Here is a 19,693-nt window from a genome sequence, read left to right as displayed (position 1 = left end):
ATGAAATATAACTTTAATTGTGTGTATCAAACATACAAATGAATACTGCTATGGGGCACAACTGAGGCTGTTAAAATAGTGTTAAATTACTTTACGGTAACTATCATAAGCTACTGAAGTTTTTCCACACCTTGGCTTGTTTTCTTTGATGTAGACTGATCGATTTTTTTTCAGTGTGGAAAAAAAGTGCAACATGAAATTAAGGAGCTGGGTGCTGTAAAATATAGTTGTATGTGGGAAAATAAAGAGAGGTGGTTAAAAAAATAAAGGGGCGGCAAAACATGAAAGTGGGGCAGCAAAATGCAATAGCAGGTCGGCCGTCCTGCTTAAATGGAGTAACGAGAACATTTGTCACAACAGAAAGAAAACTATATATATATATATATATAAAAAACCATTTGACCCTTTGTCCGCTCGAATTACCAGGATACAAAAAGAAAGAAAGAAATATTTTATTTAACAACTCACTCAACACATTTTATTTATGGTTATATAGCGTCGGACATATGGTTAAGGGCCACACAGATATTGAGAGAGGAAACCTGCTGTCGCCACTTCATGGGCTACTCTTTTCGATTAGCAGCAAGGGATCTTTTATATGAACCATCTCACAGACAGGATAGTATATACCACAGCGGCCTTTGTTACACCAGTTGTGGAGCACTGGCTGGAATGAGAAATAGCCCATTGGGCCCACCGACAGGAATCGATCCTAGATAGATCGCGCATCAGGCAAGCGCTGTACCACTGAGCTACATCCCGCACTCCAGGATACAACATGTCCCCTACCAACCTAAGAATGAAACGATATTGTTCGATAGTACAACACCAACAAAATATAAAATTACTCCATGGTGAATACAGGAATCTGAATAAGAAGAAGAAATGTTTTATTTAACGACGCACATTTTATTTACGGTTATATGGCGTCAGACATATGGTTAAGGACCACACAGATTTTGAGAGGAAACCCGCTGTCGCCACTACATGGGCTACTCTTCCGATTAGCAGCAAGGGATCTTTTATTTGCGCTTCCCACAGGCAGGATAGCACAAACCATGGCCTTTGTTGAACCAGTTATGGATCACTGGTCGGTGCAAGTGGTTTACACCTACCCATTGAGCCTTGCGGAGCACTCACTCAGGGTTTGGAGTCGGTCTCTGGATTAAAAATCCCATGCCTCGACTGGGATCCGAACCCAGTACCTACCAGCCTATAGACCGATGGCCTGCCACGACGCCACCGAGGCCGGTGGAATCTGAATAAAGTGGGGTGAAATGTAGTTCCCTAAATTTCATATCTGTCACTACTTAGTATTACATTCATGTATGGGATCTGTACATTTTATTGTTTTTAATCAGAATATATCACTTTAAATTTTTTAATTAGTTTTTTTAAATCGGAATATATAACTTAAAATACTGGGTAAACAGAAAATAAAAAAAAGAGTACTGATTCCAAAAACTTTGATTTCACTGAAATTGGGCAGGAAGTAACCTAGAATATGGTAATAATGTTGAAATTTCATTTTGATGTCATCTAAAGTGATGTCATTGATGCTGTATTTTTACAAGATATAATTAAGATAGAGCCCAAATACCTGAGATTTATTTTTTTATGAATATTACCTGTTATTTACCAAAAGTTGTAGGTTTTACCATGTGACAGGTCATATGTACATGGGATAACACTATCAGAGCTGGCTGGGTGGGGAGTAGGGTCCTGAAATTTTGAGGATTCTCTTCTGTTGACATAATCATTTCACAAAGCATAAAACAGCAAAAGTTATAGAAATCAGTCATGATGTGTTATCCTATATCACAAAAAAGCATTCAGCCTTTTTTCCTAATTTTTTTTAAAAAATCCATAATTTCCTAATTGTGGGTTAGTTACCCATCTAATACCCTTATGTATCTCTATGCATAAGGTGGCTGGATAGTTTCATTTGTATGGTGCTAACCTGGGGTATGATGGTACCTTCGTATGTTCTGTCCTGTCTGTGGATCATTAAAACATGGTGTGGTATAATTTTTATTAGGACTTTAGTATGTGCTAGAAATGTGGGAAATGCATTAGTGTGTACTTCCTCTGTCAGTTAATATCTGTGTGGTCCTTATCCATATGTCTGATGCCATATAAGCATAAATAAAATGTGTTGGGTGCGTCGTTAAATAAAACATGTCTTCCTTTCAAACATAAGCCTTATGTGTTGGAAAGATTCATATCCGGACCACCAACACATACTTTAACAAATGAAAAACACGAAAGTTTAGAGTTAATAAAAAAACGTGATTATTCCTGCTAACTGGGGGCAGCCATTTTCTTTTATTTCGAGGCGTTCGGTACTCTAGCTTGGGGCAAAGTGATGTCAGCTCCTCCCAACTCCTGTATGCACAGTGTAAACAAAAGCAATAATTTACGACAAGGCGCTTCTCCTGACTTGTAAAACAACATAAATGACGTGATAATGTAATAAACTATTTAACTAAATTAATTTCAAGTTACATTAACTGAACGAAACAGGGTTATAGTATTTTCTCTGTTAAATAATCCAAAGGAAAAATGTACACTATTAGGCCTATTGGTATGCTACTTTGGAGCAAAAACGACAATACACGATACCCAAGTGATAATTTTCTATTCTTTGGAACTATGTAATTGGTCAGTTCTTTGATTTTAGATGGAAAAGTCTACTTAATCAATAGTTTTACAGAACTTGTTACAGTAATAAACCATGCCCATTACCATTTTAGGGGCGACAGGTAATCTTACACAATACCAGTATGTAATTTGTGTATCATTTCAGTATGTATGTTAATGCATGGACAAAACATGGTATAATTATTTTTCTTGCTGTGTAGCCACTTTGACAATGGTGGTTTATTTTGTATTGAAAAATAATATATACTTATTGCTGGCTTACTGGGATGTATATTATTACAGAACATTGCAATGCATGCCTATTTTATCATTCCGCAAAAAGCAGGTAGATTTGTTTCTCTAGTTCTAAGACTCATTCCTGCCGTTACAGTTAAGTATTATGTAACCGCCAGAGGGCATATTCACTGGAATGGAACAAAATGGCTGCACCCGTTATATATAATAGCCATCACATTTAACCGTTTTATTAATTAAATATAATAATATACTTGTTGATATTAAGCAATAATGTGCATTATATATCGTTGACTATGCATACCAGTCCAAAAGCCTTGCTTAAGCATTCCTTTAACCATTGGCTATTGGATGTCAACCATTTGGTAATTATTTTACTCATAGTCTTAGAGGAAACCCGCTACATTTTTCCATTAGCAGCAAGGGATTTTTTTTATATGCTCTTTCCCATGGACAGGACAGCACACACCACAGTCTTTGATATACCAGTAATGGTGCATTGCTTGGAATGGGAAAAACCCAATCAGAGAATGGGTCCAATGAGGTGGTTCGATCCTGCGACACAAGCAGCTCAGACGAGCACTCTACTTATTGAGCTAGATCCCACCCTGCTGTGAACAACGTCCACTTCGCAAAAAGACGGTAGTCTTTTTTACCAATACACTGCTGAAAATAACATCATTACCAGCATCATTATTTACATGATAGCACATACCACAGCCTTTGATACCAGTGGTAAATACTTATTGAGCTAGATCCCACCCTGCTGTGAACAACGTCCACTTCGCAAAAAGACGGTCGTCTTTTTTACCAATACACTGCTGAACATAACATCATTACCAGCATCATTATTTACATGATAGCACATACCACAGCCTTTGATACCAGTGGTAAATACTTATTGAGCTAGATGCCACCCTGCTGTGAACAACGTCCACTTCGCAAAAAGACGGTCGTCTTTTTTACCAATACACTGCTGAAAATAACATCATTACCAGCATCATTATTTACATGATAGCACATACCACAGCCTTTGATACCAGTGGTAAATACTTATTGAGCTAGATCCCACCCTGCTGTGAACAACGTCCACTTCGCAAAAAGACGGTCGTCTTTTTTTACCAATACACTGCTGAAAATAACATCATTACCAGCATCATTATTTACATGATAGCACATACCACAGCCTTTGATACCAGTGGTAAATACTTATTGAGCTAGATCCCACCCTGCTGTGAACAACGTCCACTTCGCAAAAAGACGGTCGTCTTTTTTACCAATACACTGCTGAAAATAACATTACCAGCATCATTATTTACATGATAGCACATACCACAGCCTTTGATACCAGTGGTAAATAGAGAAATAGCCCAATGGGCCCATTGACGGTCTCTTTACCACTGGGCTTTGTCCCACCACCCAGATATATCAATAAAAAAGGTATATAAAAGATCCCTTGCTGCTTTTTTGGTCATAGTAGCCTATGTGACAAAAGCATTTCCTCTCTCAAGCATGTGTTGAAATAACCATATGTTAGACACCAAATTGCATACTCCAGATATACCATAATAGCCTAAAATAACACAAATATTATATATTAATGAAAACCAGTGAACAAACCAAAGGTGTGGCCATTTCAAATCATCGACACATTTTGGTATAAGTAAACAATATCCATCAGATTGCATTGTCCACTTAGTTTGACATATGTAAACTACATTCCACCTATTAAAAAATTAAAATCAGTTACTCAATACTTACCATTATTATATGACATTTGTTTTGTTTTTTGTTGGGTTTTTTGTTTTTTTGTTTGTTTGGTTTTTGGCTCTTTTTTTTTTATCCCACTGCCCCCTTTCCTTTCTCTCCTTTGAATTCCGTCTCATTTCTTCCCGATCTGGCAATTCCTGTCTTTCAACTTCTTTCGCTGTCCACCTCCACATCCCAGTCCTTGTCTTTCCAACCACGACAGGTGCTTGTCTCTTGTGGTTATATGTGCCACACACCTGCCATTCTCCATCAGCTTTTAGCTGTGGGCTTAGTCTAACCTCTTCAGGGAGTGTTCAGTAATTACTTCTGGCATTGTTAGTGCCATGGGTCAGACCAGCTTTATTAGCGGCAGAGGACGAGGATGCCATGTGGGTGCAGGAAATACACAGAGACTGCAACCATGGAGGAAGTTGAGACAGATGGGTGATGGAGTCAGAGGAAACTGACAGAAAGGATGGAAAAAAGATTAAAATCGTAGGAGAAATTGGAATGTTTTTTTATATTAAGATAATGAGAATGATAGGCAGAGGGTGATAGATGAGAAAGATGAATGAATGTGTGAGCCAGCTTTGATGGGATTTGAACCACAGTCATCAGCTTGATTGTCCAGCAGCTTATCCACAAGACCTCAGAGCTCACTCGACATGTTGTTTTAATGCCTTAAGCATTTTCAAATAACTATAATGTGACCGTTACATAAGATTCATGTTATTTTGGATAGAACAGAAAATATAAGTACAAACTGAGCATCACATAAAAATGTTTTTAAAATGTTTTCTCAGGAATACCACTTTTTGAATTTAACACATTCGTTAAGGTTGCACACCAACTCCATGCAATTCAATGCAATTTCTATGTTAGAATATATTCTGTGAAAAATACAACACTGTCGAGAGGGTCACATGACTATTTTTAGGGAGTGCTCTCAACTGACGAGTACTGTGTAAAAAATCAGCATGGGACGACCACTAAATATTTTCAGTCAGAGTACCGCCCTGTGTTGCTGTTATACGAGTGGAGCTATACGACTTGCACAGTTGTTATCATTTAGTACTACATTATAATAAGTAACTTCAAACCAATGGGTTATTTAAATACTACAGAGGTTGACCTACGATTGTAATCATCAAAGAAAGATTTCAAAAGGCATATCAGAATTTTGTAGGTGTTTTTTTTTTTATGAGAAACTATTTTTTTTTTATGAGGAACTATTTTTTTAACCCAGACTATATTAAGCTGCTACAGCAAATAGAGACTGACCGTCTTTAGACTGACTGTTCAAAATTGCGCAAAATTTCCTTCACAAAAATGCGCACCCATTTCCTTTTGGCTCAATCCTACGGAAAATATTCCAAATTACATAGCACCATACCACCCTCCGCCTGTTGCTGGCTGCTGCCAGACTGCTGGTGCTCTCTTGCACCTGCCAATGCAGGCGGTCTCTCCTCTTCCCTCCCCAACCCTTTGCTGTCCTGGATGGAGGAGCCAGCTGAGGCCGACACCTGTGCCCAGGACAGGCGTGCACTACAAAAGCTTGCTCTGAATGTTCACGTTAAACACTTTGGTCTTGGTCTTGACATGACAAATGGTGGCACGTTGACTTATGGATGATAAATTAATTACTACATGATATGTCAGTACCAGACTTCTAATGTGTTTAACTTATAATGCATCTACAACATGATTTCTTGGATTCTTTCTCTGGCTTCTGGATTTGCATTTGGGTTGTTGGCTTCTGAATTTGCCTTTGGGTTGTTGGCTTCTGAATTTGCCTTTGGGTTGTTGGCTTCTGTTTATTCCTTCTTCTTCTTCTTTTCTTTGTATTCATTCTGTTAAGAAGTTCAGTTGATTTCTCCACAATGTCTTTCAACTCATCATTACCAAAAGACAACACATTGATGTGGGGATTCATAGGATCCAACAGAACTGGCTTTTTCCTAAAATATGTGTGAAATATTTCAAAGACGGAATATGAACAGTATTGGTTTAAACAATATTTATTTCTGTTTATGATATTTACAGATCAGATGGGATTGATCAACAGGCATAGCCTATATAAAGACCTTTTCCTACATTATGTCCTGTCCTGGACGGAGGAACCCGCTGAGGTCGACACCTGCGCCCAGGACAGGCGTGCGCTACAACAGCTTGCTCTGAATGTGTACGTTAAACTCTCTGACCTGACCTGACCTACATTATACAATTGATCAGCAACATGGATATGTTGAGATAAAATAAAAGAATATTGAGAAAAGTAAAACTACTGCATTTTTAACCAATCAAAATATAAATATTTGTATATAAATTAGAACCAGAGAAACAAGAAGAATAAAGTAGAAGACTGTGGAAAGTTTTATCCATTGTTTGAAGTAAGCATTTATTCGTTTGTCCTGACAAGTAATAATCTGCTTGGATAAGCAAAATGTACATCAGTTGTCCAGTGAACAAGTAAAAATGCATAATGCATAATGAAAAACATTGTCCTTGCACATGAAAAAACCCTAACAACTTATTTGGACAAGTAAAAATATTGTTAGACAAGTAGATTTGTAGATGTACTTGTCTGGTGGACTAGGGAAAAATTCTGCTTATTTCTGTCCCTGTTACCAGTCAAAACAATTGCTTTCAGCAATGAAATGTTTGACTTATTTGAAAATGTGACTATTTATGGTGTTATTGCTGTACTGGTAGGTTTTAACACTAAACAGGTTGAAATAATATGTAGAGGTTCAGAGGCTCAGTTAGCCTTCAGGATGAGTTCAAGGTTAACTTTATAATAAAATTATGATCTATGAATTTATTTTACTGTACACTTTGTATTCCCAATAATGTGTAAAAAGTGTTATTATTACTTTTGTTTTCATGTAAGTGCTGAAAAGGATCTTACACTAGAAATTATACAAATTACATCACTATTCAAGAGAGTTAGTTTTTTTTGTTTAACGACTCCACTGGAGCACATTGATTGATTAATCATTGGCAATAGTCAAACATCTGGTAATTATGACATCTATGCTTAGAGAGGAAACCCGCTACATTTTTTCCATTAGTAGCTAGGGATCTTTGATATGCACCATCCAATAGACAGGATTGTACATACCACAGCCTTTGATATACCGGGCTTGGTGTACTGGCTGGAATGAGAAATAGCCCAATGCATCAAGAGGGCACTTTACTACTGGGCTTTGAAAATTATCTGTGAATGTGATTAAAATACAAAGTTCTAGCAATACTCTGAACAAAAAAAAAGAAAAAAAGAAGTATTGTTTTTAACGACACAACTAGAGCACATTGATTAATTGATGATCAGTGATTGGATGTCAAACATTTGGTATTTCTGACTCGTAGTCATCAGAGGAAACCTGCTACATTTTTCTTAATGCAGCAAGGGATATTTTTTATGCACTTTCCCACAGACAGGAAACCAACCACATGCCATCGCCTTTTTCCAGTTGTGGTGCACTGGTTGGAATGAGAAAAACCCAATCAGTGGTGGTCGATCTGCTCTGAACAGTGCATAAAGTGGTTCACATCATTTCTATATAAACATGTACATATGTACAAGTGCTTATAAAAGATTCCCTGTTCCATTAGGAAAACATGTGGGTTTCCTCTGATGACTACAAGCCAGAATTACCAAATGTTTGACATCCAATATCCGATGATTAATTAATGAATGTGTTCCAGTGGTGTCGTTGAACAAAGCAAAATTTCTTTTTTCAAACATTCCTTTCCTTTAAAAATGAGAAAACTGAATATAAAGTATGTGGAATACTTACCGTAGAGGATTATACTCTGTAGATGTGTACCTGTCTGGCCATGTTATCTCCAGTTCATGAATGTTTTTCAGTTGACAAACAACCTCTTTAACCTTAGGATGAACATCCAGCTCTTCAGCTTCATCCCATTCATTTTGCCATAAGTGTATAACCAAATACTCCAGGAAACATGATGTAACCGGAACATGTTCAGTCTGAAAATCACATGAATCCTGTAAAAGGTCTACTTTTATTAGCTGATTATTATCTTATTCAGCTTTAATGGAAATCCATTTACACTTAATTTAATAAGAGGTCTAGACGAATTTTTTTTAACCCTCCTCCCCCACAACCACCACACACACACACACAAAACAAACACATGCACAGAGACACATACAGATACATACACACAGAGACATACACACACACCAAAGTGAGCTAAGAATACTAGAATAAAATGAGCTAATGAAATACACAATCTTTTAGGGAAGATGACGGGTGCACATGTATCTCCCTAATGTTTCCCCACCTCAACCAGTGCCTTTCCAATGGTATGCCAAAGGTACTTTCCTGTCTGACAAAGCAACTAAAAGATGCCTTGCTGCTATTTGGTAGGCATAGCTTTTGTAGCAACAGGTTTCTTTTCTTGTTCTTAAGACCAAGTGCTGAAATAACCATACATTAGACACCAAATAGCGAGTCTAGAATTGATCCACGTCAGTGGACCCATTGGGCTATTTCTCGTTCCAGCCAGTGCTCCACAACTGGTGTACCAAAGGCTGTGGTATGTACTATCCTGTCTGTGGGATGGTGCATATAAAAGATCCCTTGCTGCTAATCGAAAAGAGTAGCCCACGAAGTGTCGACAGCGGGTTTCCTCTCTCAATATCTGTGTAGTCCGTAACCTTATGTCTGATGCCATATAACTGTAAATAAAATGTGTTGAGTGTGTCATTAAATAAAACATTTCCTTCCAAATAGCAATAGTTTTAAAATATGTTGTGTTGTGACACAAACATTATTTTTCTTTTCTGTTTAGCAAGAAACATTTTCAAAAAATATTACACCATAAAGCATTTTAAGTACAAGCTGGTAAGAGTTAGGGGCCACATCGAGCTATTGCGCAAATAAAAGAGTGTAAAATATCATATGAATCATACTGTCATTAATAAACATCATTTAATCGCAAAATCATTTGTATAATTTTTGTTTACTGGTAGACCAGTAGAGCTAATTTTACTCGTCTAATCATTCTTCACATCCCATCCCAAAATAGCTGACTATACTATTAGCAAACTGTTAAAGGATGCACATTGCCAAATAGAATAATATAGATGACAATGTTAACATACATGGTTAATATAATATATGAACCAAACTATGACCATAAATATGCATACTACACCTCCCTAAAGTATTTACTGAAGAACGTTCATGGCTTATTATTCGTTATAACTAAACAAATATATAATAATAATATATGTATTAAAATTAACAAAACAAATTTAAAATTGACATAATCATTTTAATGACAATATATCCTATATTTAGTAAATAATGGTAAAAAATTAATATAGAATTAGATGATAAATATTGCATAAATATGTACATCATACATACATATTTCCAATACTTGAGCAGTCTAATCAAATCCCTAACATCGCTTGGAGTGGATTTCACAAATTCTGTTTGGATCTCGGCAAAACATACAGAATAGTATCTTCTCTCTATGGAAGATTTTGACTTCATGTCTTTATAGATCAGCTTACATTCCTCCATGAGATCTAAAAATACAGTGATTGTGTTTTCTGTATTATTTTATTTGTTTAAAATCATCATATAACATAGCTCGAGTATAGTCTTGCCTTATAGTATTTATATGTGAAATGTGTCGATTTTGAGCCGTATTGTATTTATATGTGAAATATGTCAATTTTGAGCTGTATTGTATTTATACGTGAAATCTGTCTATTTTAATCCAAAAGATTTTTAAGTACTCTGTCTTAAATACACACAGCTTCGTAAATTTGATACCACAAACCTTTAGTTTGATTATTTTGGAGTTCAGTTATGACATTAAATTTATATATTTCTGTACAGGTGATGCAGAAGAAACCTGGCTGGTTTCAGATAGGGGTGGGGTGGGGTGGGGCTTTCTTGTAGCATTAAAAAACGAAAGAATTGTTTTATTTAACAATGCACTCAACACATTCTATTTACGGTTATATGGCGTCGGACATATGGTTACGGACCATACAGATAATCGAGGGAGGAAACCCACTGTCACCACTTCATGGGCTACTCTTTTCGATTAGCAGCAAGGGATATTTTATATGCACCATCCCATAGACAGGATAGCACATACCACGGCTTTTGATGTACCAGTCGTGGTGCACTGGCTGGAGCGAGAAATAGCCTAATGGGCCCACTGACGGGGATCGATCCCAAACCGACCATACATCGAGCGAGTGCTTTACCACTGGGCTACATCTCGCCCCTCTTGTAGCATTAGTTCTAGTCATTAATAACATAATTTTAATGTTATGAGTAAACTAAAAACAATCACACTAAATCACTATGACATCAGATTCAGGAAAGTATGTGTACTTGTATTTTAGACTATGTGTCGACTGTTTGGCTGTCGAAAAATGTGGGGAAATCTGTTGCATAGAGTGCACATATTTTTACATTTTTAAACTGAATGTGACTTGAGGACCCTCGAGCTATAAGCTACATATAATTGTCAACACTTCCAAGTTTGCAAAAAAAAAGAGATTATTTTCATTCTCGCATTAAATTTAGAAAGGAGCGAGACGTAGCCCAGTGGTAAAGCACCTGCTTTGATGTGTAGTCGGTCTGGGTTCGATCCTGTCAGTGGGCCCATTGGGCTATTTCTTGTTCCAGCCAGTGGATCACCGATGGTATATCAAAGGCCATGGTATGTGCTATCCTGTCTGGGATGGAGCATATAAAAGATCCCTTGCTACTAATGTACTTGGTTTCCTCTCTAAGACTATATTTCGAAATTACCAGATTTGACATCCAATAGCTGATGATTAATAAATATATGTGCTCTAGTGATGTCATTAAACAAAACAAAATTCTTTTTTTAAATTTAGGATATAATTTACAGGTTATGCAAAACGAAATTGGTTATCAGAACAATGGGCAACATATCGAACTTAATACCTGTCATTTCGCTGATAACTCTGAAGGCGTGTCCAAGACATATGTGCTTGAACCTTCAGTGGGTGTAATTATGTTTCAAGTGGTTGACTGATATGCTCGGTTCAGACTACCAACTGCAAGTACTAATTTGGCTAACTTTCCACTGTCACGACTTCTATGACTGTTCAGTTGCTAGTCTGAGCGCTCTTACAACTTGATTCTCGTACGACCTGTAAGTTGTTAATCAGAGCGCACCCATCGTAAGTCGAGAGTTTGGGAAATTACAACACAACCGTCGTAACCGTTGACGACAGGTTGAGTTTAGCGGTAGATGGACTGATTGATAACCTGTACCTCGTTCATCAAGTTCGTCTGATGCTGGAAAAAGATCCAGTGCTGGCAACAGATCCACTTGAATCACGTCATCGTCGTCATCATCGTATCCTTTCAGTTTTACTTCGAATTGAACAGCGTGAGGCGTAGTGTTTTTGTGTGTCACCTCTTTTGCCCAATTTAAATCATTTCGTACATGTCGCTCTAACTTTTCCAAAACACTTCCAAGATTAGTTTTGAACTCCTTCATGGTAGAATAGTCATCAATGAACACAATAAGATCGACATCTGAATGATTTGAAATGTTGGTCATTTTCCCCACCGAGCCAGCCTGAAAACCAAAGTTAAAGGGACATTTCTGAGTTTGCTGCATTGTAAGATGTTTCCGACTCTTATATTTACATATTAGATATGTTTTCTTGTTTAGAAAACAGTGGCGTATATTCAATTGTTTTCTGGTCGTCTTAGTTTTGTAAGAAGCCCAAACTCCTTCATGGATTTTGTCCAGTAGGAAATTAAATTAAATTTAACCTAGTACAAATATTAGAACGACCAAAGTTTAATATATCGCCACTAATATATTCTGCTGAAAATATTTGAAATGTTGGTCATTAAAAAGTCTTTCAATAACATCGAGCCAGCCTAAAAACCAAAGTTAAGCGTTAACAAGTCATTTGACGGTTCGGCATGCGCCAGGATTTTTGTGATACTGGGTCTTGTGAGGACCTTTTAAAGATACACCATAGGAAGTCGTCAGGGTGTGACAATTCAGAACATTTTAATTATTGATAACAAACAAACATTGATAAATGTATTGACAAACATTGATATATATAATTGATATAATATTGATAAAATGTTTGAAAACTTTCGCATATATAGAAAAAAGAAGAAGAAAGAAATGTTTTATTTAACGACGCACTCAACACATTTTATTTACGGTTATATGGCGTCAGACATGGTTAAGGACCACACATATTGAGATAAGAAACCCGCTGTCGCCAATTCATGGGCTACTCTTTTCGACTAGCAGCAAGGGATCTTTTATATGCACCATCCCACAGACAGGGTGGTACATACCACGGCCTTTGATATACCAGTCATGGTGCACTGGCTGGAACGAGAAATAACCCTCCGCATATATAGAGTGCCGAGCGAATTTATGGGCCCTTCGAAATAAATGTTAGATGGCTAGGTGTTAGATATTAATTATTTCAAATTTTTGTTTTACTACGTTTTGGACATAAATACCATGAGGACCAAATGTATTTTAATACTAACCACAAACACCTTTTTCACGTGGAGTTTAGTGTTGTGTTCCATGAACTTTTTCAGTCTGTTCACCAGATTTTCACACCGTCTGATGTACTCGTCATTAGGCCGAACAAGTCTCTCCATGAACTTATTTAGTGATTCTCCTTCCCGACTTCCTTTGAAGATGTGTGGGAATCTTCCTTTAAGTGAAACTGGAGACTCGTCATTTTCAATAACAATGTCTGGTTGTGATGAAACTTCACGTGACTCTGATGAGAAAAAGTTAATGGAAATGTCAATGCAAGAGTATTCTGTCGAATGAGGTTGCTCTTGAAACGATTCAGAGAAGTGTTGCTGCCGGCGATAATGTTTGTTCTCCCTTAGGTGTAAATGAAGGTCTAATTTGGTGGAGAATGTTTCATTGCAAGCACGACATACAACATTGTGTCCCATTGAATTCGTATGGTCGATTAGAGCCTGCTTAAGAAAAAAAGATCGATCGCACATATCACACTCGTAACACTTGTGATACTCTTCCATATGTGTTCTGACATCACCGTTAAATGGATAAGGACAATCTTCATACATACAGCAACCATTGTTTCTGGATTGTTTGTATCTTTCTACTTCATCCATAGTTGGACTGTTGCATTAAAATCAACATCTGAAATAAGAGCAGATGAATATATCAAATAAACGCGTCTACCCCTATTCCTTATTTTGCCAGTGACGGGACTTGAGCATACACAAATGGGTCTAACATGGATCCATATGAACCTATATGAAATCTGTGGCGTTAACATATATATATATATATATATATATATATATATATATATATATATATATATATATATATATATGGTTCGGGGGCATCCTCTTGCAGAAAGTGTGAAAACATGATTGATGCTCTACGACGCAATTCCCTGCATTTTACAATTAAAATTCACCATAGCAACATATACTTTGAAGTCCAGAAACAGGTGTGCTCCCACCTCTGCTGAGGACGCCCATGTAACTATTACGTATACGTGAAATTCAAGCATACGGACTATATAAAGTGTTAAATCTGTCTCGTGAAAATCGCACTTGGATGCAACGATACACAAGAACTGTTCGATGATAGAACCTTCAGCAGTAGCAAAGGGTGTTATTAACAGACAAACAAAGGTTCTCCCTCTATCGGACCTACGGCAGAGTTCCGGTTTACAGGTCCACATCCCCCAGGTAACTGAAAACAACATGTTTAGGGCCCGTGCTTATACAACTGACATTAATGACATTAACGTTTTATAACCACCAGGCCTGGTGTGAGAAACTGGAAAGGGATACCCAAAAACGTCATCAGGTGATTGACCAATTCCATGTCACTTATTTATATAGTCGCGTGCATTATTGCTCCTATTTGTTATTATAAACACACTGTCGTTAAAAAAAATGTGTTCTTAAATTTAGCATCAAGAAACACAATTATTGAATTATATAAAGTAATATGCATTTGTCGGTACGTTTAACGTGGAACCAAAACGTTTCAGACAATAATGAAACTAATTAATATAGTGAACTATTACATAACTGTTGAGTTGGACAGCTAATAAATATATTCTAGCATTTGCATCTCTTCGCCAGTTTCAACTGACTATATAAACGAAGATTTTCCAAAACTTTGTCAAAAGTAAAATTTAATTTAAACAACATTTTATGTATGGAAATTATTTATCATTAATTTCATCATCAACATTACGGATTGCTTTGAGTATACTAGGGTTAAGTTTTCATAGTCTTTTGTGTGAAACTAGCAGATACAGGTTCGTAGGAACGAATCTGGGAGTGTTGGGGGGGGGGGGGGCACTGACGGATCGGGTACAAACTCCATATCAGATTTTGGTTATAATGTGATTTTTAAAAAATAGGCTCACAATGCGTTTTCTTTGTTTCCACGACCAACTCATTATTGGGATGTATTTATGCTTTGCTATAATAACAATTTTGCATTGCAGAATGGCTGAATAAGATTATTATTTTGGTACTATATTTTTCAATGCTTGTTTAAAATAAAGCATTTTATGAAAGGAGATGTCTTTTCTAATTGTGAATTGCCTTTTCAACTTCTAAATCTATTTTCAAGTTTGAAAGGAGTGAAAACTAAAGTAATTGCAAAATCATTAAATATAATGCCTCACTGAAAATGTATTTTAAACACAACACAGGAGGGGCGGGATGTAGCCCAGTGGTAAAGCGCTCGCCTGATGCACGGTTGGTCTAGGATCGATCCCATCGGTGAGCCCATTTGGGCTATTTCGTGTTCCATTCAGTGCATCACGACTTGTATATCAATGGCCGTGGTATGTGTTATCCTGTCTGTGGGATGGTGCATGTAAAATAGCCCTTGCTGCTAATGGGACTATATGTCATATTGACCCAATGTTTGACATGCAATAGCCGATGATTAATAAATCAAGATGCTTTAGTGGTGCCGTTAAACAGAACAAAATAACTAAACAATGGTTTTGTTTTCATATTACTCTTCTTTTCTTTTTTAAACCCCGTTATTCACTAATAAACTGTTAAAAGCAACTACCCCCTCCCCCGCCCCTTCTAAAAAGAAAGAAAGAAAAAGAAGGGGAAAACATGTTAGATGTGATCGTGGGTTTTAATTGTTTAAAAGAAAGAACGGGAAATAAAAAGATATCAAATATGCCTACCTTCCTTGTTTATCCAGGTAAAGATGCATAAATATGAGTTATTGTAAAAGATTTATGAAAAAACACCCAAACAAACATTGTTTTCTGTGACTTGATCGACTCATACAAAAAATAACGCCTATAATTTTACTTTCATTATTCTCGTTTTAGTACAGAAAATAAAATTATGACTCACTCGCCGCGTAAATCGTTCATCTGACAATATGTACGTGTCAAAGTGAGATAAGCTTTGATATATAATAATACGATTGTTTAAACACACAGGTTCCTTTACGAGGTGAAATTACCTCAGCACTTTCCACTTATCTTTTCAACAGATAGTCAAATATTTACATTTTAATACCACTATACCAGCCATAACGACTGAACTATACCTTAGTGTCATGTTCTTGTTCAGATAGTACAATCTGTACACAATTTCATCATCTTATCACAGCGGTTTACTTTATAAATTATGCATGTTCTACTATGCTGTTATAATATTAGTCTGGTGCACCATTTGCATGTTTCGCTTCAAAATTCTAATTATATATTCGAAGTTCGATAACTCCCCCTTCGATATCTCGATCTGAAGCGACGGTTTCGGCCGAGTTGCTATACAAACTACTAATAACGGATGGGACTGGGTGGCGTGGGAGTATGGTGACAATAACTGGGGATGCATAGTTCAGAGGTAGGCAGCGAAGCGCACGTTTCTTACAATATTATGCGAAATCAACCAGCTGCAATGTAGTTACAAATTTGAACTCTTATATATTAATTTCGAAAACTCGAACTCCCTGAAAACTCGAACTATTTCCTCGTCCCCCTTCAATATCGAGTTATCGAAGTTTGACTATATATATATAATTCACAGGGCCGTACCCCCTGGGGGAGGGGGCGGAGGGGGGCAGTTGTAATGGCTGAAATTATATTTTGTAATGTTATATTTTATGTCATTCATTGACATTTATACAGTATGTAACATCTCGTGAAGAGGCATTTATATAGGCTTATCGCCTGTTTGCAGATCCACTTCAGTTATTTGAATAAATATTGTTTTTTAAAAAGGCGTATCCAGCTTCTCAAAAGGACCTGTATTTCAGCACACCACTACACCTTCCACATCTAATGACTGTCACTCTAGGGGTTTCTTTACGACCTTCATTCGAAGTTTTTTTGTCCAAATTAATTCTTTTTTTTGGTATTATTAAATAGTCCAATCCTTTCTTCTTTGTCTCGTTTATTTTTGGTCCGTACATACATATATACACAATTGCAAATTAACAACGAGTCTCTCACGAGTTGCCCCTGCGGACCAGCCATGTCCTTTTAAGGACAGAACCGGGGGAAAAAAACATGATCCCTCGTCAGATCAAGCCATTTTAAGGGCTGAAGCAACCACGGGAAGTTAACAACGACGGCCACGAATAGGCTAGGTTCCAATAAGAGCTACTTTCGGCAAACTAAGTTTAAATTAAGCACTAGCTCTTCTTTGTCTTTTGATGAACCGTTCCAAAACGCGCCAAAATCACTTCATAAATGCGCAAAATATTTTCCTTTTTGACTTAATTCTATGGGATATTCAAAATTCGATAGCACCAAAATTACCCCCACCCGCTACCGATCCCTGTCGGGCTGCTGGTGCTCTCTTGCACTTGCCAGCGCGGGCGGTCCCCTCTCCCACCCACCCCAACCCTTTTCCTGCCCTAGACGGAGGAGCCGGCATCTGCGTCCATCACAGGCAAAGAAAGAAAGAAATGTTTTATTTAACGACGCACTCAACACATTTTATTTACGGTTATATGGCGTCAAACACATGGTTAAGGACCACACAGACAATGATAAAGGAAACCCTTTGTCGCCACCATATAGGTTACTCTTTTCGATTAGCAGCAAGGGATCTTTTATATGCACCATCCCACAGACAGGGTAGTACATACCATGGCCTTTGATATACCAGTCGTGGTGCACTGGTTGGAACGAGAAATAGCCCAATGGGCCCACCGACGGGGATCGATCCCAGACCGACCGCACAGCGAGCGAGCGCTGTACCCCCCCCCCCCCCCTTCACAGGCGTGCGCTTCAACAGCTTGTTCTGAATGTGCACGTAAAACCCTATAATCTGACCTGACCTGACCATGAGTGGGGGAAAAGTTTGTTTTGTTTAACAACACCACTAGAGCACATTGATTTATTAATCATCGACTATTGAATGTCAAACAGTTGGTAATTCTGACATGTAGTCTCAGAAGAAACCCACCACATGGGGTCTTTTATATGCACATTCCCACAGACAGGGTGACACATTCCAACATACCAATCGTGGGGCACTGATTGTATATATAAATAGAGGTTATTACCAGGGTGTATTTCAGTATCGTTAATATATATTAGGAATATAAATTGTATTATGCGCGCCTCTGGCTTTCAGCGTAAAGTTGCTACTGAAATGCTTTTGTTTGCCGACTATAAATGAATACGTGAGTTATGGAGTGTCACCGCAGTATGTTTGCTTAAATGTCAATAAACGTAGTGCCGTTACTGTTTGCTCTCATAAATAACAATAATATGAAACAGTAGTAAGGGCCTCACTATAGGGTATATCGAGTTCACTATTGCATAGTTCACATCCAAGATGGCCGCCAATCTGCGCTGTAGGGGGATGATGCCATACTGACGTCACTAGGCCCCGCCTCCAGAAAGGTGCGTACGTGTTCATTGTAAGAACTGATGCAATACTGACGTCACTATGCCCCGCTCCCCCCCCCCCAGAAGGGTGTGGACACGTTTATTTTAAGAATTGGTGTAATATTGACGTCACTCTTACAGTGTACATTCCAGTTTTTATTTTAAGAACCGATGTAATGCTCAATACAGTAGTTTGTCCAAATGTGTATTTGAAGACAATGATTGCTGAAAAGACATATGTTAATTAATATTCCCCACCCATTTTTTTTCACTCTTACTGTGTACATTCCAGTTTTTATTTTAAGAAACGATGTAATGCTCAATACAGTATTTTGTCTAAATGCGTATTTGAAGACAATGATTACTAAAAAAGACATATGTTAATTAATACCCCCACCCCCTTTTTTCATATTATATAGCAGCTTATTAAAGACATCATACCCAACATTGAATACCAGTATCCCAGAGAAGAAGAAAAAGTAATGTTTGGATGTGAAACGTTAATAAATGATACATTGATATTTGTATTATACATTTATCAGCAAAACCATTCCTATGTAGTCTTGTTTCGTATTTCCAAAAAAGTGTAACATATTCAGTCAATAACAAAAAACCCACATGATTCATAGGTGTGTGTGGTACCGACCGTTATGATGCAGTCCTGAATGAAACTGGATGCTGGAACGTTTGGAAGTCTTGCCACATTCACCTATATTAGAATAATATCCATAGGAAAAATCCACATAGATGCTTACTTGTGAGAATGATTTTAGCAACTAATCTTATACGATATAACTTATATTATAAGGCGCCACAGTCCGGGAGTCAAATTGAAATGCGATATCTGTCAGCTGTGAATCGTTCAGTTCATCTGATATCCTTATAATCTAAACTATGTGTGAGCCCACTTGAATTTTGTTTACCCCACACAGACACACATCTCGATGACGATAATATATATAGTGTTGGATTCGGGGGGGGGGGGGGGGGGGGGGGGGGGGGGGGGGGGGGGGGGGAGGCGGAGGGAGGGGCGGAAGGGAAGGGGACGGATAGGGGAGGGGGAGTGTGTGAGAGCGGAGTGCCCCTAACGTACATATTTTATTTATTTGAAATATGATTTTTGTTTCTTAATATAAT

At 37.5% G+C, this 19,693-nt stretch overlaps 1 protein-coding gene across 1 annotated transcript; it reads right to left on the bottom strand.

The window, feature by feature from the left end:
- Positions 1-8,511: 8,511 nt before the first annotated feature.
- Positions 8,512-13,817, bottom strand: LOC121374475. The gene is made up of 4 exons (XM_041501573.1): positions 13,209-13,817; positions 11,949-12,258; positions 10,024-10,210; positions 8,512-8,638 (listed from the first exon to the last, which is right to left on the bottom strand). The coding sequence occupies exons 1-4, from the start codon at positions 13,815-13,817 to the stop codon at positions 8,512-8,514; spliced, it is 1,233 nt and encodes a 410-aa protein (XP_041357507.1).
- Positions 13,818-19,693: the final 5,876 nt, after the last annotated feature.

Source organism: Gigantopelta aegis, chromosome 6, assembly GCF_016097555.1.
Source record: "Gigantopelta aegis isolate Gae_Host chromosome 6, Gae_host_genome, whole genome shotgun sequence".
Lineage (NCBI taxonomy): Eukaryota > Metazoa > Mollusca > Gastropoda > Neomphalida > Peltospiridae > Gigantopelta > Gigantopelta aegis.
This window is presented reverse-complemented; position numbering and strand designations above follow the sequence as displayed.